At 49.8% G+C, this 23,950-nt stretch overlaps 2 protein-coding genes across 5 annotated transcripts in view; one reads left to right on the forward strand and one right to left on the reverse strand.

The window, feature by feature from the left end:
• Positions 1 to 20,825, forward strand: part of LOC116947064 (cell adhesion molecule DSCAML1-like) — a 38,385-nt gene extending 17,560 nt beyond the window's left edge. For 2 of the 3 annotated variants that reach the window (XM_032962460.2, XM_032962458.2), the window contains exon 10: positions 5,564 to 20,825. In XM_032962460.2, the coding sequence (XP_032818351.1) occupies positions 5,564 to 5,833 (270 nt within the window). In that variant the 3' untranslated portion in view covers positions 5,834 to 20,825. Of the gene's footprint in view, positions 1 to 1,207; positions 5,464 to 5,563 lie in introns of those variants that run through there. The other variant, XM_076070490.1, reaches the window with a different exon arrangement.
• LOC116947072 (creatine kinase B-type-like) overlaps positions 19,884 to 23,950 on the reverse strand; it is a 28,185-nt gene continuing 24,118 nt past the window's right edge. For both annotated transcript variants that reach the window (XM_032962479.2, XM_032962481.2), the window contains exon 8: positions 19,884 to 22,096. In XM_032962479.2, the coding sequence (XP_032818370.1) occupies positions 21,918 to 22,096 (179 nt within the window). In that variant the 3' untranslated portion in view covers positions 19,884 to 21,917. The remainder of the gene's footprint in view (positions 22,097 to 23,950) is intronic.

Raw genomic sequence — 23,950 nt, forward strand, 5'->3', positions numbered from 1 at the left:
TCTGAGACATGTCGTTTCGTTTCCCCAATGTAACTGCTGCCGCAACCACAACTCAGTTTGTAGGCACCAGGGTATTGCATATCAGGAATCACATCCTTTACAAGATGGGATCAAATCACGGATTTTGTGTACTGTGTTGAAACGAACCTGGATCTTGTGTTTGTTTAAGATTTTGGAAATCTTTTTGGTAACACCTGCTATGTACGGTAAAGTGATGGTTTTGGTTGGATCCTCAGAAGGTTGTCTCCGCATGGCTGGGGAGACAGCTTTGCGGATTGTATGGTCCGAGTATCCGTTCATCCTGAGGGCTTGGTGTACGTGCTCCAGCTCACTGGCTAGGTGATGCTGGTCAGAGATGCAACGTGCCCTATGGTGTAGTGTTTTGATGAGGGAATTCTTCTGGGCTGGATGGTGAAGGGAGTCAGGCTTTAGATAGGCATCTGTGTGGGTGGCTTTCCTGTAGACAGTGTCCCAACGAGCCATCAGGTCTCTTCTCGATCAAAACATCCAGGAATGGTAGCTTGCCATCCTTTTCCACTTCCATGGTGAATATGATAGACGGGTGTATGGAATTGATGTGGTTGAGAAATTGGTTCAGTGCTGGCAGGCCATCTCGCCTACTTCAGCAGTTTTTTTTCTTGCCGTGGTTGTCCCACCTGATAACGATTGCTTGTGTTGCAATCAAATCATCGTGATCTATTATTTTTCTACCTACGTGACTTTACCGAAAGAACCAAAGAGTGTGGATTCCTGCAGTCACGAAAGCTTCAAATCAAGATCGTTGCATTGCTTTATTTCTAAAGGTTAAATGATGTAAAAAGATGCTGTGGCTCGTCCCGAGGATGCAAATGTAGTGCAGGACTTCAGAGGTGACAATTGCACAGGCACGATCTCGACCACACACACACTTGATACAACACTAGCCGTCTAACATCGACGGCGCTGACTAAGGTAGCTGGCAGGCTAGCTAGCAGCGCGACGTCGAGCGATGATGAAGACGGCAGCGACGATGGTGACGAGACAATCCGATTACCACAAACAGCCTCGAGCTACGGCTCTCGGCCCCTTTTATCCTAGCAGCGTGGCCTCGCTCCGTCCTGGCCACGCCCCACTTCTCGAACCCACTAGCAGGTTCCAGGATCTTCCAGATGGACCCCACCCGCGTATACTGTCGCTCACTGGCGTGTGTACTCTTTGTACACCGCAGTTGCCGCTTTTGGTCACCTGCCGGCGCTTTTCTTGGGGCTCTGGGGACTTGCACAAATGGCTCAATGGACTCAACAGAAGAGCTTGACCGGGCTCCAGCCTCCGGTCCTTCGCAAGAGGCGGCTTCGGGAGAATTTCCAGGCTTCAGAGGCTCGGATCCTCTGGGCGGCACAGCGCAATTTTTCTGAAGCACAGGTTCCGGGACCGGCTGCCCCGGCTCGTCGGAAACACGAGACACCGGCCGTACGGGACTTGGGGATGAGCTGTCTATCTGGGGATGAACATAGGGCTTCAGACGTGACGGGTGTACAAACTACCGGCGACGCCCTGCCTGTTTCCGCACACAGTGTGGCCTTTTAATTTCCACCACTCCCAACGGGACCTCGCCATGGCCTATGTAACTTGGGGTAGGTAGTGCAACTAAGTCCTGTCCCCAATTTTCCATGGGAGCGCGTACTGACGCTGCCCCGCGCTCTTTTCGTTTGCAGCCTGCTTTTTGGCGTAATTTTCCCTCGCTGCTTCACGCGCCCCGGACAATCATACAAGCATGATCTGCATGGGCACAGGCATGGCAACCTTCTTTTTCCCTAAAGCCATGCCCAATTGAGCTTCCATAGGGGGGTTCGTTCTCTCGCCCGTACATAAGATAGAACGGGGAAAATTCCATCGTGGCATGTGAGGCCATCCTGTATGCCACTAGGACCCCTGGGACGTGCAAATCCCAGTCTGTTCGTGCCTCATTAACTGCCTGACAGAGCATGGATGTGTGTTCCTGTGCAGGCGTTCTACCATGCCATCCGTTTGAGGGTGGTATGGCGACATTCTGATCTTTTTGGTGCCCAAAGCATCGCATACCTCCCGCAGCAGTGTCGACGAGAAATTCCGCCCCTGATCCGTGAGAAGCAGCTCAGGCGCTCCCTTGTCCATCACGTAGCCATGCAAAAATGCATCGGCAATGGATGCGGCTGGTTGGTCTGGTAGGGGCCAAGCCATTGGCCACCGGAAAAAAACATTACACACCGACCAAGAGGAATTTATTTCCCTTTTTGGTAGCCGGAAACGGCCCCAGAATGTCAAGCGCAACCAGCTCGTTAATTCGGGACACGGGGATGGACTGCCATGGAGGCTGAGCCTTTCTCAACGGTGGTTTGCGGCGCGCAATCAGTGCAGCCCTTAACCAGGTGGTACACATCATCTGACATACCCGGCCAATAAAAATCTCGCTGTAGCATCAGCAACGTTTTCCGGACCCCGAGGTGCATTCACTTATTTTTGTGTACCACCCGCGTCACCCTACCACCTCATCAAAACTCCTTCATGAAGGACTATGTGGGACACTCCCGTCGTGACAGAATTTCTGCTTTTCGCCTCGGTGCGGCGCCGAAATTTCAAAAGTGTCACGTCCTCTTACCTGCAGCCGTCCCCACTCGGCGTGCGTAAGTGCCCAATGTGCTGTCCCTAGGTGTGACCACCTCGGCTGGTACTGCGTGACTTCACGCTGCCACAACTTGCGGTGACCCGGCCGCAGGTGGTTTACACCTGGCAGCACCAGTCGAGCGCACGCATCACACACTCAGCAGCAGGCGGGACAGGGCATCTGTGTTGCAGTGCCTCTTAGACCCTTTCGGGAGATTACCTTAAACGAGTACTCGTGCAGTATTTCCAGCCAGCGTGGAAGCTGGCCGGATGGCTGGTCAACTCGCAAGGAGTATTGGAGAGCCGCATGGTCTGTGCGCACAGCGAAGTCCCTGCCGTGAAGATATGGCCCATACTGCTGTATGAAATATACCATGGCCAAAAGTTCCCTGCGTGTACAGCACGCGGCTACCATACGCGACCACTCTCTCTCCATCGTTTTTCACCTGGGACAAGACAGCTCCTATGCCCGTGTCGCTGACGTCCGCATCTAATACGAACGGCAGGGAGAAATTTTGGATAGCCGAGGGGAGGCGCGTTAGCAAGATGATCACGCAACAAACGCGGCCTCCTCCCTCCACTGAAACTTCTGTTTTTTTAGCGGTCAAAGCATGTAACGGTTTGGCAATCGTCGCAAAATGCGGAACGAACCGTCAGTGATAAGACGCAAACCCGAGGAAGCTGCGCACTTCACCCACCGACTTTGGCGGCTGGCCAATCACACACGCACGGTCGTCTTGTCCGGTTCCGTGGCTATTCCGGACGCGCGGACAATGTGGCCCAGATACTGCACAGATGTTTGTGATGGATGACATTTTTACCGGTTTCAATTTGAGATTTTGCCGCCCGTACTCTGACGAACACCGATACGCAATCGCGTTGCCTATGCCTTATCAGCCCTACAAAAACAAAGCATCTGCCTGGGTATTTTACGTAATTAAATCGTTCCCTCACTCCACTCCCCATGAGTGATGGGGGGCGGTTGTGAAGAGAATGGAGAATTTTCCATACCTGGGTATTGTGCTTATAACCAGCTCTGGTTTTGAAGCAGAGGTCTCATTCCTAATCAGTCAAGTGGCATCAACTTGTGATCATCTGCGTAATTCTGTGTGGAAGCTCCATACGAAGCTCTGGATCTCCTTGGCCATAGTTATGCCCTCCCTCCTCTCTGCTTGCAAAACGTGGAGCCCTTGAAAGAAACATCTGCGAAAGTTTAAACCATTCAGGCTGCCTGGCTTACAATCCATCCTGGGTTTAAGCAGACTGGATTGTGTTTAGGAGACCATAGATCCTTTAAAGAGTCCATCGTGAGCTCCTCCGGCAGGCAAGGCTGCGTTGGCTGGGTCATGTTGCCCGCATGCAAAGTCACCACATACCCAAGCAGCTTCTGTATGGCCGGGCAAAAGGGGCTAAACGGGCGTGTCACTAGCTACAGAATAGATGGAGCTGATGCGGTACAGAAGGATGTGGAGCTTGTTGGACTTGCTGACTGTTACCAGCGGTTTAAAAATCGTCCTCTGTGGAGGGGGCTCATGAAGGACGCTAGTGGACAGTTGGAGGCAGTCGCCCTCAAGAAACAGTGGAGAGCGGAGGAGCTACGCTCTCAGGAGCTAAAAACACGCAGCAAGTTGGCATAGTGGGGACCACAGGCGGTAGATCTGCCAGTCATCTCAGTCAAGTCAACCCATGACACCTGAGTCTCCTCCATGACCTCCTACCAACGAGCCTTCAACACTTCAAGTGGCCTCAAAGGTGCATCTAGCTTGGGACAAGTGCCGTGGTGATGTCATCGTCACTTAGTGACGAATGGCGGTTTGTTGTATGCAGGAATGTCTTTGTGTGTACATGAGAGAGAGTGTGTGTATTATGTACGTGTGTATCGTGTAGCATGTCGGCCTTCATACCTGCTCGATATCAGTCTGTTAATATGCTCTATGGGGGGGGATGCTGTCTTTGTCTATCTGGGACAGTGTACACATGTGTGGGGAAAATATTTGTACGCAATTGTGCACGCGCGTGTGTACACACACACACATTGGTGAGTGTGGACGTGTGTGTCCGCGTGAATGTTTGTAACGGTGTGTGTCTGTGTGGACGCAAGGCAGACTCAAGGTTGCTCGCTACTGCCCCCAACAATCCAATGGAAAGTTACGCAAACCCCCTTCGCCTATATGCCCTATCCCACGTGGAATTAGAATTTGGAAAAAAAAAATCTTGGTCTACGCCATTTGGTACTTAGGCCCCAGGTCTTGGTAGTAGAGTGGTATATGGTTGAACGGAGACGTCAACCCTGATTTAAATTATGTGATTCCTGTGGAAGTAAATTGCCAGTTCATTGTGAAAGCGATAACGACTAACCCCGTGAAACCACTCCGTGCTTGTTTTTTGTTTGTTTAACAAATGGTAGGCTTTCGCGACCAATATCATCCATAATAGAGGTTTTTTGGGGTTAGATCGCGTAAATATATAAATGTGTCGTGAAAACCCGCCACCACCCGACATACGTGACAACCCTTACTAGTTGGCTGTGTCGGGTGGTGGCGGGTTTTAACGACACATTTATATATTTACGCGATCTAACCCAAAAACAACCTCTATTATGGATGGGTTTTTTTACCTACTGGAACCCTTAATTAAATTACGATTAAGTTGTAAATAAGTGCAGGAGGAAATGTTTACTTACACTGTTGTGTCCTTATCTGACATAAAAACGACTTTGTCCAACAGTGCATTGATCATGGCTGATGATGATGACAATTATAATATGCCATCACCAACAATGTCAACGCTGCCTGTTCCCTCTTGCTGCTTTGAAGGGCATTGATTAAATATTTTAGCTTACTTTACATCTTTTTTTTCATTTACAGCACCGCGTAATTTGCCGTGTTGAGGATTGTAGCGATGCATTTTTGTTACTTTATTATTATTTTATCATTTAAAGCGCAAGGGGCCAAGAGTTGTGTTGGAGCACCCTCGGCAGGAAGATCAAGTGGAGGAGGCACGCTGTGGTCAGGCAGACGGTCAGACCACCCATCCTGAGCAAGCATCCAGGCCCTCAGGAGACGAAGACGGACCTGGCGCCGGCTACGGCAGGGATGGGGATGAACACGCCGGTCTTGGCGACGAATGTGCCGGTGTTAGCGACGATGATAACGGAGGCGATATTGTTTACGCCACGTTGTCATTTGGCAACGCTCCGGGGAAAGACTGAACACGGCTCGAAATGTTAAAACATTTTTTTTTTGCAAAAAGCGCCCATTTATTATAGAGCTTATTGACAGCAACTTTTTCACATCGCTTTTACATTCCGTGTTGAAAGATAAAAAAAAAACACATTGCCTAAGTTAAAATTGCACTTCAAGGTAGATGTTCCTAATGCTCAAGTCATTTCTTTCTGTAAAGTCACGTAGATCGAAAAAATATATATTACGATGTTCACATCACCTGAAGACGGTCGCTTGTGGTTGCGATCGAAACGTCGTGATCTATTGTTTTATAGCCACGTGACTTTACCGAAAGAACCAAAGAGTAAGGAATCCAAGCAGTCACGACAGCTTCAAATCAACAATAATTACAGTCGAAATTTTCTTGTGGGAGGCATTGGCCACGCGACTCCATTAATCCGCAATTTTTATTCGGGGGCTGCAGGAGCAACTCGGACTGACTTGCTGCGACTCCAATCTGTAAAAAAACAAAAAGTGGATTGTTGAAGTTTCTCCATGTTTATTATATTAAAGCCGAATTGACCAATTCTGCTATGTGGATCTGTAGTTAAAGATTTTTGCATGTTCAGGCTTAATATCCAAGTCAAAATAATGCAGAAATGCTTAACTACTCCACAGATAACGTAAGCACATTTTTTTCTGTGCCAGATACACCTTTTTACATGTACTATGCCTCCGTTTGCCTTTGTATATCTGTTTTTGATTGGTTTGTCTCTCTGCACCGCTATTCTTCTCTGTTTGATTTTCCGAACGTTTCCCGCCTCTCCTCCTGTCGCCGGATCTACGTGTGTGTCTTTTTTAAATCTCTATTTGTCTCCGTATCTCAATCTTCGTTACAGCTCCATTTGACTCTTGTCTCCATCTGCCCCTCGTGTATGTCTGTGTCTCCCTGCATCTCCGCGTAAATAATGACAAATCTTCAGGGGGCAAAACCCCTCGGATATGTATTACTGCCGCTCCTGCAATATTATGAGCTTTTGTTGTGAAGCATGGAAGGTGCCCTACATTTTAGGATTCACAGATAATTGGAGTGTGGATTTGTGGAGATCTACCTGTGTACCGGCAATAACCCATCATGATAGACATTGTGGTCCGAATATTCAAATGAGCATGGGCAGTGCCTCGTCTACAATGGCAGTCCTGAACTTGGGGTTATAATTGCGCGTTCCCGTGCCAGCGACAAAGCTATCGAAACGATTGTACACTTCCTACAACGCTAATTTTATCGGCACCCTCGAGTACGATGGACTGAGTCGACCACCCTTGAGAATTTAACCCATGACCTGAGTACACTTTTAGCATTCTGCCATAGGACCACCTGTATATTAATGACCGGTAAATTGTATCCAACTAATAGGATTGTATATAGCTTGCTTTACACATTCCCATTGAAATGGAGTCGATATTTTTTTTTGTTTATCAGTTTCTGTAACTTGAGATATATCAGGTAAAACTAACATGCCATTTTATGCAGCTGTTAACGTGTAGATTCTGGTCTGTATTTACTTATAAAGTAGAATTACGACTCTTTGTGCTCATTTAGCCGGGCCAGGTTGTGGATAGAGCTATGAACATCACTCTGGAAGAGTGGAGAAATATGTTTGGAGTGTGTGTAAACGGCTAGTCGAGGTCGGAAGTGCTGTCCAAGCGTTAAGTAATATTGGGGGAAGACTAGAAATGCCAGATGATGGGATACTGTCAGGGCAGATGTTGCAGGTTGCATGTGTACTGTGCAGTAGCTGTGGGATCTGTGCAGAGGATAAAAAAATGGCATTGGGGAGGTGTGGTGGCATCAACAACTTGACTACGATGGCATCTTCATGTTGAGCTCCGTATTAGTGTGCACAGTATTGAGTCTCGACTGAAAAACATTGTTATCTGTATATCGACGCAGTGGCTACTGATACCACTGGAATATACATTTCATGATATTTTTTTCAATTTGATGTTTGTGTTTGAGTATTACTAACCAGTATGTAGTGTAGTACAGTACTTTTTTGTGCTAATTTATATGCAAATTTCAATTGTGTTTTCTAAAGAAGGCCCGCCACTGCCTGAGACATCACTTATTATATATTTATTTTTTTGTACATTGTTACTGACTAATGCGTTTGCGGTTTTTTTTTTATATTTGCGCTTATGCACCACTGCCGACGCACAATCACACAGAGAAAAAAAAAGTTAAATTGTGCAGATTAAGTTGCGTACAAAGATATGTTTAAAACCCATAACATGGAACTAAGATCGAAAACTATATTCCTTAGAAAATAGAAAACAGAATTCTACTTTTACATTTTTTTTTACATGTCCAGGTTCTTTGTTAAATTAATGTTAGTTTCCATCCGCAATTTAAAAAAAAATATTTGGCAAGGAATACTTATTTTTTTACAACGCTGCATGCACGTCCAGGACACCGTTGTTGCCAAAGTGGTCAGCAGCTTCTTGGCATGATGTCAATTCGAAATTAAGGAACCTGGCATTTTGTAGCATGAAAACATACAGTAAGTGCTTACCGTTACGAACACGGAGCTATAGTCCACATGAACAAATTCATTCATTCACACACATCTGTTGTAAACCTCGGTGTCAACATGTTTGAACAAGAACCAAAATCAAATGAAAGAAGGGAAAACGTTTGGCCACTAGGGGACGCTGTTCCATATTATTTGGCCTTCAAAATGCCACTTTTTTTAAAGGAAAACCGATTAAAACCGGTTTATCTACTATTTTAAATAAATAAACCATGGTTTTACGTGAAACTGTTGGGGAAACAACAATATATCCGGATTTGCAGTAACTCACGTTTACGGAAAAAACTTTGCCTAAGAAATATATCCAAAGGTTTTCATTTTAAAAAAAACTGTCTGAAAAAAATGCAGAGGGGGCATTCCGAGAACAACAGCCGTTTAGTGTCGTGCCAAAACCAAGCAAACTTGAACCGAAAAAAATTAGCACATTCTCCGGATTTATTAGACGTTTCGGGAAGTGGAACGCAACCCCCACAAAAGCTTGTGTCTGGTGTAAATAAATTAGTTTTTTTTTCAATCTAAGAAATTAGTTTTCGATCTCAGGCATGAGTTCAAGCGGTCGCCGGAGTGAGCTTATGAGGACACTCGCGCCTTCTCCGTCACCGAAGGTTTGATGTCGGTCGCACATGATAACTGAAGAAGGGCCAACCCCCTAAACGTCAGTGCTGTATATGTATGTTTATTTTCCTTTGAAGGCCGCAAAGGCAATGATCCCCCGTGTAACCTTTAACAGACTGCAGGGGCAAGTGCTGTTTGCAAAGTAGCAGCGCGTGTGAAGAAGCAGGCATGAAGCGGGGGCGTGGCCAAGGCCACGCCCGGCCGCCTTTGTCTCCCTAGTGGCGACAATGTTCCACATCGCAACTCGGTACTTTACCCATTTGAGGCCGAGTCGACCTAGGGGAGGCCCGGGACCGGTTCAGATAATCGTCGTGAAGATGATCAACGGCCCTTTGATTTGCTGAAGCATTTAAGGCTGCACCATGTACATGCGGAGATGAATAATAATATTTACATGCAGACGGCAATCCGCGTCATCACAACTCCGACTCATCGCAACGATAGCCACCAGGTAGCGGCGGCTCGCGATAGAGATGACTTCAAGCAAGTCCACACTAACCACGCCCGCCTTTGTCTCCCGAGTGGCGATGTTTACACACCGCACCAGGTACTCATTTGAGGCTGAGTCGACCTAGGAGAGGCCCAGGACAAAACACAGGAAACAGCATCATCATCATGAGCATCATACCCCTTGAAAGACCGAATCATCCGCGAGGTTCATAGACCGCCACTGCATCCATTGCACCAACCATGTGGATTAGAATTGATGGCAATGATGATGGTGGTGATGATGTTGTTCACGGAGACTGTTGTCCTCACCCAGACACAGAGCCATGGAACGGGTAGCGACTCAAGACTCAGTAGCCGATCCACAAATACGGAGGCTGATTAGGAGGCATTGTCATCACAGCGGCGATTTTAGTTATTCAACACTCCACCCTGAGGCTCATAAACTTGCAGACATATATTTTCACTCTGTGACCCACAGACTCGCACACAGATCTATACATTTTTTTCTGCGACCCACAGACTTGCACATAGATGTGTAGATTCACATATAAAACCAGGCTCATGGGCCCTGAGGCTCACACACATCCTTAATAAACTCACACAGCCTATTAGGTTCGCAGATTTCTATATATGGAGGTGAAGGCATAACACTGTAACACAACGTTTGTTTCTGGGTAGTAAGTGTCCTGGTCACAAAAGCAAAGTTTGTGCAGAATAATAGCCATTTTCTTTACCTTTGAGGCATAAACAATTGGAAAATAACACAACTTAGTACCCAGGAACAGCGTATATAATCACGGCAGTGATTCGCCACTCCGCAATTCTAGACGCAGCAATCAATCAGCTGGCGCCTTAACAACTGGTCTCCAACAACAGCAGTAGCCACGCGACTAAAGGAAGTGAGCTTGTTTCAGTATGACGACAAAATTGGTCGTAAAAAGCTTTTCAAATCACACGCTTTTATTTGCACTCAAAAGTAGAAAAGAAGCTCGTTTTACCCCCGAAATTAATCAAATGTTGATGTGCTCAATAAAAAGTGAGTGGGTGGCTCACATAAATTAAATTCAACACGTGGAAAGCTTTTGGCGGCCTCTGGTCTAACACCGTTTTGAGACGAGGCTCAGAAGAAAGCTGTCTCTGGTGTGGACCAATCAGTTTCAAAGACAATGCCACATATTATCGGAGTTTGTTGCTTGTTTGCATTCTGACCACAAGCATTGTGGTTAATGCAGACATGATTCCTTGTAAAAGGTTTCCGTTTGGTGTTTTAATATCTTAACGTGTTTTATGTTGCCTGAAAAAAGGGGAAACCCTATTATCATATTTTGGTACTGGCAAAGGAGATCCTATGATGGAGACTTTCTGTTTTATTGCCAGAAAGAGGTAAAACTTATTCTTCATTTTCATCCTTCGATGCTGCCAAAAAAGGGTCCCCATGAGCTCTTACCAGACAACGGTAGTATAAAAACCCCCCAACATAGTAGTAGCGTGTAGGAGAAGTTGCATGCGCGGGGTTAAAAATGCACACTCGCTCGTTCAGGAGGAGCTTCAGGGTAGTGCCTATCCCGTGGCGCGCGGGCTGACTGCGACACTCGAAGGCAAAGCGGGCAGCCGAGGTGGCGTGCCGAATGAATTCGGAATTCCCCCCGATGTGGGCGGCCTGGCGCGTCGTTCAACTCGCGAATACTGGAGTCCGGAATTGTCGCGACACGGTAATGAGTGTACGTTTAGTATATGTTGAACCTGGTGAATAGCGAGGGGTTTAAAGGTACTTGATGTCCTCGATTTACGAAACACATGTAGTGCTTCGACTCGTTCGTAAGTCGGGCGATGTTTGTACATATCTTTTTTTTTACCCGAAATCACCGATCTTCTCGTATCGGTAGATGGCAGCAAATGTTCAATCACAAAGATTCCCTGTCGCTGCTGCTGCTGCTGCTTCCTGCTGCTGCCGCCGCGTTGGCGACGATGCACAATCACAATGAACAACAACGGCTCAAAGCCACACGTGGGGTCGATAACGCCGTGCGCTGAGTGTGGCCTTTACAAGGAGCAATATAAAACAGGCGACGTTTCGGGAAATGGCCCTTTTTCATGGTATACGGAGAGGCCGGAGAGACATAGCGATCTCCAGATCTCTCTGTGTGCTATGAAGAAGGGCTATTGCCCGACACGTCGCCTATTATAGATTGTATTTCTTTCTCCCAAGGCCAACCCAGTGCAATGAATGTATTGAGTGTTTTTTTTCTCTCACCATCACATTTATTGGAGTCGCGTTATAACGAATAATAATTTTATTCTACTTAATGGCAACAAACAAACATACGATGTGACGTCTGATGGAAAATAAGAATAGGCTTTACCCTTCCCGGAATTAATACTAACAGGAGGCGTCAAGATGTTCATACACCAAATAGACACATGAAGTCTGCATTAACTACGCATGAGGCTTGTGGTAAAACATGAAAGACAAACGTGCTGTGGTCTGACACTGGTGAGACTAGAACATGAAGAAAGCTGTCTCTGGTGTAGGCCAATCAGTTTCAAAGATAATGCCAATATATGATCAGAACATGTTTGAATGTTCACCACAAGTACTGTGTGTATTTAATGCAAACTTGATACCTTGCAAAAAGGTTTCTATTCGGTGTTTGAACATCTTAACACCTGTTTAAATGCCATAAAGAGTAAAACCTATTCTTATTAATCTTTTAATACAGTCTGCCTCAGCAGCAGACCATGCATTTCCCACCTGATGACGGACGCTTGTGTTGCGCCCGAAACGTCGTAATTTATTTTATACGGACGTGACTTTACCTATTTATATTCTTTGGTTCTTTCGGTCAGGTCACGTAGGTAAAAAATAAATAAAATTACAAAAAATTGAAAACAACTCAATCTCAATTCCATTTATTTTATTTTAGCTACGTGACTTTACCGAAAGAACCAAAGAGTATGGATCCTTGCAGTCACGAAAACTTCAAATCTAGAACTTTACCTATTCTTATTTTTCATAAACGTGCTTTGAAAACAACGTTGTGCATTGTCCTTGAAACTGATTGGCCTACGCCGGAGCTGCAGCCTCCCCTATGGCCCCGTCTCACCACCGGTGTTAGTGGACCAGAGAACAACGCCAAAAAGACGAGCAGCACGTAGGACAATGCAAGCATCAAAATGTTGCGTCGGAAATAGGAATGCACACCCCGCCTGTTCACTTACCTGCAGTTACGGCCAGGGGTCTGTAGGGGGTTCCAGCCTGTACAAGAGGATAGAGAGAGAGCCGGACCAGAGAGACGCTGGGTTCCCCTCCCCTACCCCAGGTGAGGAGCTGGGGGGGTGGCTTTCCAGGATTCTCTGGAAGATTCCAGAAAGGGGGCGGTACCGGGGGCGGAGAGTCCCCGGGACGGGTATAAAAGGCGGCTCTCAGGTCGGCTCGAGGCAGTGCTACGAAGGTGAAGACTGAAGACCAGCTAGGCCGGGGCCCCCGGGACCCGACGTCCTTGTAAGGACCGGGCCCGAGTACGGACCAGTGGTCGGGACTCTGTACCTTGGCTGGGTCGGGTCAGTCAGTCTCCCCTAGGTTACCCCTAGCCAGAGGGCTCTAGGTTACCCCGAGTGATAGGGCACGTTAGCCCGGAGGCTGTACCTCCTTAGTGAGCGGGGTAAAGGGGTGCCGTGTTACGTCGTTATCAATAAAAGTGTTGCCTCCAAGTTTCATCGCAAGCCTCCAGGAACCCACTACAAAAGCATTGATAGCTCGGGTCGAGCAGCTATACCTTTGAACGTCTGAACACCTCCTGTATTAATGCCGGAAAGGTTAAAGCCAATGATATTTTTCACTATTTTTATGCCACCAAAAGGGGTCCCATAATGTCATGTTTGTTGCTAGACATTTGTGTGTTTGTGTGTGGCAAACCGGTTATAACCGGCTTTTCTCATTCGTTTACCGGTAACGCGAAAACAAAGCCAGATTTGTAACCACCATAATCTCTACCCTGTGCATGCGCTCCATTAATTGTTGAATATATTCATTTACACACACATTCGCCTATTACCGTACTCTATTTAGTTCCACCTTTTTTTTAAAAAAAGTCACTGTTCTTGACGAGATGCGTTGCCTTTGTTTGGCATTCATTCGTTCCAACCGGCGGGTCCCCGTTTCGCCCTCTGCTGTTCGCGGCTTGGAATTTCGCAGCACTCTGCAAATCTCAGCACCCTTTGAGCTATCGGGTGATCGGCTTTCAGACGAGTTGATTCGTCTCTTCGTGGGTTTATACCACCAACAACCGACCCGCGTAGACAATACGTGGCCAATTACGAGTTACTGTTTCAGCACCACCGGCGTGTTGGAGAGTAAACCCGCGACAATTTGCAATTCGAGTTGCCGTGACGTTTCGCTGGTGATGAGGACAACGGCTAGCTTCATCGGGCCATGTAGCCAGAATTGTGAAGATGCCTTCCCGTTTGCGGTCCTAAATAGATCTGAGAAACCTCACAGTACTCGAATGGTAATTGCTTTGGGTTTACTCTCCAGCACACCGTTTGTGCTGAAATAGTCACTCATTTTTCGATTTAAAGCTTTCCTGACTGCAGGGATTCGTATTCTTGGTTCTTTCGGAAAAGTCACGTAGAAGGGAAATAATAAAAAAAACAATTTAATTCTCACGGCGTTTCGATTGCAACACAAGCAATCATCATCAGGTGTGAAAACAGCAAGAAAAAATCTAAACGTCGTGAGAATTTTATTGGTTTATTTTTATTGTTTTATTATTTCCCTTCTACGTGACTTTACCGAAAGAACCAAGAATATAGTCACTAATTGGCTACGCTTTGGATAGGTGACAAACCTTGCCAATTGACTGTGTCGGGTGGTGGTGGGATAACGGCACATTTCTTTTTACGCGATCGAACACAAAATACCCTTTTTTTAACTAGCTTTACTACCCGGCTTCGCCCGGGACTTGGATTCACCACGCCCGGCCGCCTTTGTCTCCCCAGTGGCGATGTTCACACACCACAGCAGTTACTCGTTTGAGGCTGAGTCGACCTAGGGGATGCCCACGACCGGTTCAACAAATCGTCACCGGTGGTGGACGTGAGCGGGAATCGAACTCGGGTCGCCGGGTTCGTAGCGCAGCGCACTATCCGATACACTACAATGCGTTACGCTTCCACATGCGAGGGTCACGTGACAGATTTGACGTCACAGCTCACTTGCCGTTCAAAAAATAAATGCATTATTGAGCTCCCCCCTCCTAAAAAGAGTATTTTTATAATTTTTACATGGTGTACAGTCTGGCAAGTACCCACATGGCAAATTTCAAGTTTGTTGCATGTCGGAAAGTACGCTAAACATTTTGAACAGACACACATAATCACAACTTTGCCTTTTATATATATGGAGATAATATTGGTCGCGAAAGCCTACTACGTGTTGAGGTCAGATGATTTGATTTAACGTGGATCAGAGAACTCATAGGGTCAGGATATCTGGAGTCTCACCTGGAAGAGTGACCCGACCTGCAGGTAACCAGTAAGACGCAAGCAAACTAACACAAGTACTGTACATCGATGAATCAAATAGAAATCTGCACACACAAAAAAACCCAATCGTGTCAAATGGAAAACTGAAAACGTTGCGCAATCTCGAAACCGTGATATTGAATTCCCTGCAGCGCAAATCGGCTGGGGCAGGTTATTTTTGTCACGACTGATCACAACAATTCGACTATTAAAGCTACGGAAGCATTAAAACAGATCTATAGGGTGACCACGGTGCCAATATGTAAACAGATGTGGACATATATACGTCATCAACATTGCCCTTAAAATATAAAACCATGAGCAGCGCTTATGAGGTCCGCTCTCCGCGGCAGGGCGGGCGTGAAAAGCGCCGCCTGCGACGGTGTGGTTCCAGAGATCACTCCGAGGTGCCTCTGTGATGTCCACTTCCGCGCGTCACTTCTCTGCACGCAAGGAGTGTCTCGGGTGCTCTGCGCGAGATTCGGAACGGGTGTTGCTTTCGTCTCAAAACCCGAACGCCGAGAGCACAATCGGAACAAAAATATAATTGGAGACGATTTTTTGTTACAAAAATTCTGCGTGACATTATTCCGCCGTGGCAAGGAGGGCGGGGAACCTGTGCTGCCTTGCTAATATGTGGACACAGGGGTCACCTGAACGATCTCGCAGCTAGCTCTGTTTTTATATGTATCCACGTATGTTCCTGTACACACGCGTCTGTTCCTGTGCACACGTGTGTATTCCTGTACACACGTGTGTGTTCCCGTGCACACGTGTGTGTTCCTGTACACACGTGTGTGTTCCTGTACACACGTGTGTGTTCCTGTACACACGCGTGTGTTCCTGTACACACGCGTGTGTTCCTGTACACACGCGTGTGTTCCTGTGCACACGCGTGTGTTCCTGTGCACACGCGTGTGTGCCTGTGCACACACGTGTGTGTTCCTGTGCACACGCGTGTGTGTTCCTGTACACACGCGTGTGTGTTCCTGTACACACGCGTGTGTGTTCCTGTACACACGCGTGTGTGTTCCTGTACACTTCAGTACAGTACAAGGACAATGCACTGTTGTCCTGTACGTACTGTTGTCCTCCCCCGACACCTCCCATTAGCACGGTTGGCTACGTACGTGCTTACGTTGAACTTCTTTCACACCGTAAGTAGCCAACGGTGCTAATCTGAGTTGCGAAAGAACTTCAACATACATATGTACACGCGTGTTCCTGTGCACGTGTATTTCTGTACACACGTGTGCGTTAATGTGCGCGTTTCGGCGAGCGGCAGTGTAGCTGACGGCCACCAATACCAGTGACGATTATCTCAACCGGTTCCTGGACCTCCTCCTCCCCTCCTCCTGCTCGATTCAGCCTTAAATGAGTCCGGTACCTGGTGCGGTGTGTAGTAAACATCGCCACTAGGGAGACAAAGGCGACCGAGCGTGGTGTTGGCCACCCACGCCCTCGTGTGCCGTGCCGACCTTCATAGGTGCTACTCGCTAACAGCACTTGCCACAACAGTCTGTTAAGGCTAATAGGGGGGTGGCCGGGAATCTTTGTCTTTGGGTGTCCAGTACATGTGTATTTATGTACACAGTAGAAATAAAATATAATTAATTTGATGCAATTGACGAGGCATTCATATCGCGACGTTTCGGTGAACTGGACTTGTTCAAGAACGACTAGGTTGTTGGAGAAGTGTATTTTTTTTAAACGGGAATAGGTGGGGTGGGAAAGGGTAGAAGCGCAGCCCCTGCAATGTCTCGCTGTCGCCACTGCTGGCGGAAGAGGGCTACACTCTAGGTGAGGTCTGGGGAGACCATGTAGACTAGTATAGATGTTATGTTATCCTCCTCTCCCCTCTGTTTCCGTCCCTGATCATCACCCACCCCACTCGCCCCCCCTCCCCCGCTTTTCCTCCTCCCTACTCCCCCCCCCCGCCCAGCATTCTCCCTCGCCCCACACGTGGCCCCCTTCCCTCCCACCCTCACCTGCTCCCCCCCCTCTCGCCCTTTCCCCCTTCGTCGTCCCCCTCCCCCCGTTTACCCCCTTTGGCCCCACCCCATCCCCCCCTGTCATCACCCTCTCCCTTGCTCCAATTAAATACGACACTGGGGCCTCGCAGCCCCTCCCCCCATCCACCTCCACACGCGCGCACACCTGCCAAGCAAAGACAAAGGTCCCCCGTGCAGCCTCTTGCAGGCAATTGAGGCAAGTGCTGTTCGTGCGTAAAGCGCCGACGATGATCGCCACAGCGCACGAGGTTGCGGTGTGGCCACAATCCACGCTCGGCCGCCTTCGTCTCGCCAGTGGTGATGCTCATCACGCGTCGCGCACAGATTGCCTCGTCGAAGGCTGAGCCGACCTAGGGGAGACCCGCGACCGGTACCGGTTGAGATATTCGTCTTCTGGTGGTTGACCCCGAGCGGTAACCGTGGTGTACCCAACCACAGCGCCACCGTTCTTAAAAGCTGACCTGGAAAGGCTCCCCGATTCCATCTGCCGGCGTGGGAAGTTGAACGTCGGTTCCGCAATCTCCCCCCACCGCACCCCCTCTCACCACGCTCCCTCCTCTCCTGCGCCCTCTGTCCACCTCCCGCACTATCGACGATTCCGCCGCTGCTGTTCGCCCGTGATCGAAAGGCAGGTGGCGCGTGTGGTGGGGTCAAATGTAGGTGCTCCGAACCTCTCCTCCAGACGCGTCTTGTCTCTGCTCACCGTGTAAGATGAGACCGGATTTACCCCCCCCTCCCCCTAAGCTCGAGAGTTGTGGTGGTGAGATGTTAACTACCTCGCCTGGTATACAGGAGGTCGTGGGTTCGATCCCGACCCTGACGCCTGCTGCTGTATATTTGGAGTTTGCGGTGTCTCTCTCCTCGTCACCGTGGCGTGTGCGATGACCACCACCACCACGTGACTTTTCTTTCGTGTTGTGCGCGGTGCATTTAGCGCCACAGCGCGTGGATTTAAAGCAATTATTTGTTTGTGTTGCTGGTGACTTTGTGTGTTTCATATCGGAATCGCCTCCAGTGCTGTTGCTGCTGGCGGCAATGAAAGTTGTTTAAAAAGTCAAAAAGTCGAAGTCTCTCCGGATCCTCCGGTGATTCCCCTCCACACTTTGAATCAACATCACACGTGTCGTGTATTTGGCTGCGAGACATTTCCACAGGACGACATGTCGCTTCTTAAAATAAGCGTATACAGCTCAGTGGGCCTTACCTGGTAAAGTAAAAAAAAATGTTTGTTTCAATAGACAGGCCACTTCCGTCAGCAGTGGCGTGATCAAGCACTTGCAGGGCTGCGTCTACATCAATGTATTAAACCCCAACACAAATTCCCACAACCGTAAGACGCTCACACACCCTTAAAGGGTGCTTAGAGGAGCCCCCTGAAATCTCACATCGGGATCGATACCGGAAAAGCAGTCTCTTTTAAATGGGAATAATTGTTCCCGTGCGGTTACTACACTCGTGTACCACCATGGGTACACCAAAGACAAAGATCCCCCCGTATAGCCTGAACGGACTGTTGGGGCAAGTGCTGTTAACGAGCACCTTTGCAAAGCCGGCACGGCACACGAGGGGATGGGTGGCCAGCACCACGCCCGGCCGCCTTTGTCTCCCTGGTTGCAATGTTTACACACCGTGCCAGGTACTAATTTGAGGCTGAGTCGACCTAGGGGAGGCCAAGGGCCGGTTCAGATAATCGTCACTGGTGTTGGCCGTGAGCGGGAATCGAACTCGGGACGGCAGGTTCGTAGCGCAGGGCGCTAACCACTACACCACCGCTCCCCTCGTGAGTACACACACACATAGTGACAATCACTCACCACTCACACTCATCACACACTCTCCACACACACACAGTCACAATCACTCACCACGCACGCTCACTCAACACACACCACACACACAGTCACAATCACTCACCACGCACGCTCACTCAACACACTCACCACACACACAGTCACACACAGTCACAATCATTCCCCACGCACACAGCCACCATCACTCAGCACGCACGCTCACTCAACACACCACACACACAGTCACACACAGTCACAATCATTCCCCACGCACACAGCCACCATCACTCAGCACGCACGCTCACTCAACACACTCACCACACACACAGTCACACACAGTCACAATCATTCCCCACGCACACAGCCACCATCACTCAGCACGCACGCTCACTCAACACACTCACCACACACACAGTCACACACAGTCACAATCATTCCCCACACACACAGCCACCATCACTCACCACGCACGCTTTACTCAACACACTCACCACACACAGAGTCACACACAGTCACAATCATTCCCCACGCACACAGCCACCATCACTCAGCACGCACGCTCACTCAACACACTCACCACACACACAGTCACAATCATTCCCCACGCACACAGCCACCATCACTCAGCACGCACGCTCACTCAACAAACTCACCACACACACAGTCACACACAGTCACAATCATTCCCCACGCACACAGCCACCATCACTCAGCACGCACGCTCACTCAACACACTCACCACACACACAGTCACACACAGTCACAATCATTCCCCACGCACACAGCCACCATCACTCAGCACGCACGCTCACTCAACAAACTCACCACACACACAGTCACACAGTCACAATCATTCCCCACGCACACAGCCACCATCACTCAGCACGCACGCTCACTCAACACACTCACCACACACACAGTCACACACAGTCACAATCATTCCCCACGCACACAGCCACCATCACTCCGCACGCACGCTCACTCAACACACTCACCACACACAGTCACACACAGTCACAATCATTCCCCACGCACACAGCCACCATCACTCAGCACGCACGCTCACTCAACGCACTCAACACGCGCGCACACAGGAAGCCACAGAGCCATAAACACTTCGCGTCTCATCCGTTTTTATTTTGTTTTCTATCGATCGCAGTTTCGAGCGACTTCCATAGAAAACAAGGTCCACTGGTGACAGAGGAGGGGGGGGGGGTGGTCCGTCCCCCTTCTCTCAAGGAAGACCGGGGGGGGTTGAGTTAAGTGGCCTCTCAGCCTCTAGGCAGAGCCGTCCCTCGAGTGCACGGCGAATCACGGGCGACCGCCCCGGGCCCGCGCTTTGGTGGGAGGAGTGGCGGGGGGCCCGCGCTTCGACGTCACAGTGTCAGATGTAATACTTTCGATTTATTTTGAAGGCGTTGTGGGTGGAGGGGTGTCACACTGGATGAGTTTCCCACTCATATGGACGGCCCTGCCTCTGTATATGTTATTTTAATTGTGAGAGAGAGAGAGAGGCAGAGAGGCAAGGGAAGAGTGGAGTAGCGTCACGCGGGACCCGATACAGATCAACGCTGACCTCATCTATTTCCCTAGGCTAAAGGTGATGTCATTAGGAATATATTGTGTACCTGCGTGTGTACGTGTGGTGATGCATCTCTCACTGCGCGTGTGTGTGTAATACACGTGGCATACAGCGTTCTTATGTTTATTTTAGCAGCATTTGATTACTATTTGCGTGTGTGTGTGTCCGTGTGGGCTTGAGGTGGAAGAGAACGAGTGTGGTACCGCCATCTGAAATGCCTCTAACCTCTTTTAGAAATCATCATTAACCGCATCAACATCATCACCACTACCACCATCATCATCATCACAATATATGAAGTCATGCCTCTCACGATGAGAGTTAACGTTCATTGGGTGCCATCATCATCATAATTACCATCATCATCACCTTCATCATCACCACAATGCCCTAATCACGACCTATGTCAACCTTCATAATCGGAGTCATCATCACCATCACCGTCATGATCATAACAATTAACCACTAAATTATAATCCCCCAAAAATATACTACCACCACCATCATCACAATATATGAAGTCATTATTACGATCATCATTGCCTCTCACGATGAGAGTTAACGTTCATTGGGTGCCATCATCATCATCATAATTACCATCATCACCTTCATCATCACCATCATCATCACCACAATGCCCTAATCACGACCTATGTCAACCTTCATAATCGGAGTCATCGTCATCACCATCATGATCATAACAATTAACCACTAAATTACAATCCCCAAAATATATACTACCGGATAACAATTGATCACAATAATCATAAAAAATAAATCACACCACGCGCGTTGTAACACGGGGGGGGGGGGGGTGGTGGGGGGCTACATCATTAGACATCACTCGATGTGGTGGGGGGGGGCTAGGGGGTGAGGTGAGGGGGGTGAGGCGGGATGGCGTCACGTGAGCTACCAACGCAGAGTAATGATAAAGGTAGCTGAGTGGGGAGGTGCTCGGGTGGTTGGGTACGTGGGGTACACTTCGGTAGGCGGTTGCGCTGGATAGGTCGGGTAAGGTTGCGGTGGTTGGGTATGCGAGTAAGTGGCTCGGCAGATTGGTAGCTGGGCAGGTAGGGAAGCGGGTGGGTAGGTGGCTGTGTAAGTAGGTTTATAGGTATGCTGACTTTCAGCTGCCCGGGTACGTGGGTGGGCGCGCAGGTGAGCTGGTTAGTATCTGGATGCCCAGGTGTGTGGGTAGACGGCTGAATCAGGGAGCTTATAGCACGCAAGCCAAGCGAACAGACGGACGGACTGCTGAGCGCATCGATGAACAGAGAGGGTCGGACGGCCAGGTGAGCGTTTCGGTGAGCGGTTCGCCAGACGGACAGTTTGATCGGTTCAGTATATTGACAGGTGAGCGTTTCGACGAGCAGACAGCTGGACGGACAGGCAAAATATTGTGGCGAGCGGCAGACGCGCGAGCGAGCGGGCGGGCGAGCGAGCGAGCGGGTGGGCGGGCGGGCGGGCGAGCGAGCGGGCGAGCGGGCGGGCGGGCGGGTGGGCAGGCGAGCGGCTGATCTTCCACCACCGCCCCCCCCCCCATCACCGAAGAGGGCGCCGGGCTCCTCTCACTTGGGCGCCGGCACGAGATCGTCGATGCTGGCGCCCTTCTCCAGGCGCTTCTCCATTTCGACGAGCAGCTTCACGCCGTCCACCACCATCTGGACGAGCTCCACCTCGGAGAATCCGATGCGGTCGGCGTTGGAGATGTCGAAGACGCCGCCGACGGCCGCCGTGTCCACGCCGCCTGCCAGAGAGGGGGGCGAGATGTTAACTCCCTCGCCTGGTGTACAGGAGGTCGTGGGTTCGATCTCGACCCTGACGCCTGCTGCTGCTGTATATTTGAAGTTTGCGGTGTCTCCCTCTCTCCCCCGTGGTCACTAACACACACACCGCACCTCTCCCACGTGGTCACTAACACACCACACACCACACCTCTCCCCCCTGGTCACTAACACACCAGACACCACACCTCTCCCCCCTGGTCACTAACACACACACACACCTCTCCCCCGTGGTCACTAACACACACACACACCACACCTCTCCCCCCTGGTCACTAACACACACACACCTCTCCCCCGTGGTCACACACACACACACACACCACACCTCTCCCCCCCTGGTCACTAACACACACACACACACCACACCTCTCCCCCCTGGTCACTAACACACACACCACCACACCTCTCCCCCCTGGTCACTAACACACACACCACACCTCTCCCCCCTGGTCACTAACACACATACACCACACCTCTCCCCCCTGGTCACTAACACACACACCACACACCACACCTCTCCCCCGTGGTCACTAACACACACACACCACACCTCTCCCCCGTGGTCACTAACACACACACACACCACACCTCTCCCCCGTAGTCACTAACACACACACCGCACCTCTCCCCCCTGGTCACTAACACACACACACACCACACCTCTCCCCCGTAGTCACTAACACACACACACACCACACCTCTCCCCCCGTGGTCACTAACACACACACACACACCACACCTCTCCCCCCGTGGTCACTAACACACACACACACACCACACCTCTCCCCCCTGGTCACTAACACACACACACACCACACCTCTCCCCCATGGTCACTAACACACACACACACCTCTCCCCCGTGGTCACTAACACACACACACACACCTCTCTCCCCGTGGTCACTAACACACACACACACACCTCTCCCCCGTGGTCACTAACACACACACACACCTCTCCCCCGTGGTCACTAACACACACACACACAGACCGCACCTCTCCCCCCTGGTCACTAACACACACACACACCACACCTCTCCCCCCGTGGTCACTAACACACACACACACACACCGCACCTCTCCCCCGTGGTCACTAACACACACACCACACACCTCTCCCCCGTGGTCACTAACACACACACCACACACCTCTCCCCCGTGGTCACTAACACACACACACCTCTCCCCCGTGGTCACACACACACACACACACCACACCTCTCCCCCCCTGGTCACTAACACACACACACACACCACACCTCTCCCCCCTGGTCACTAACACACACACCACCACACCTCTCCCCCCTGGTCACTAACACACACACCACACCTCTCCCCCCTGGTCACTAACACACATACACCACACCTCTCCCCCCTGGTCACTAACACACACACCACACACCACACCTCTCCCCCGTGGTCACTAACACACACACACCACACCTCTCCCCCGTGGTCACTAACACACACACACACCACACCTCTCCCCCGTAGTCACTAACACACACACCGCACCTCTCCCCCCTGGTCACTAACACACACACACACCACACCTCTCCCCCGTAGTCACTAACACACACACCACACCTCTCCCCCCGTGGTCACTAACACACACACACACACCACACCTCTCCCCCCGTGGTCACTAACACACACACACACACCACACCTCTCCCCCCTGGTCACTAACACACACACACACACCGCACCTCTCCCCCGTGGTCACTAACACACACACCACACACCTCTCCCCCGTGGTCACTAACACACACACCACACACCTCTCCCCCGTGGTCACTAACACACACACACC

This window comes from Petromyzon marinus, chromosome 29, assembly GCF_048934315.1.
Source record: "Petromyzon marinus isolate PM22_M1 ecotype Great Lakes invasive population chromosome 29, UKy_Petmar_22M1.pri1.0, whole genome shotgun sequence".
Classification (NCBI taxonomy): domain Eukaryota; kingdom Metazoa; phylum Chordata; class Hyperoartia; order Petromyzontiformes; family Petromyzontidae; genus Petromyzon; species Petromyzon marinus.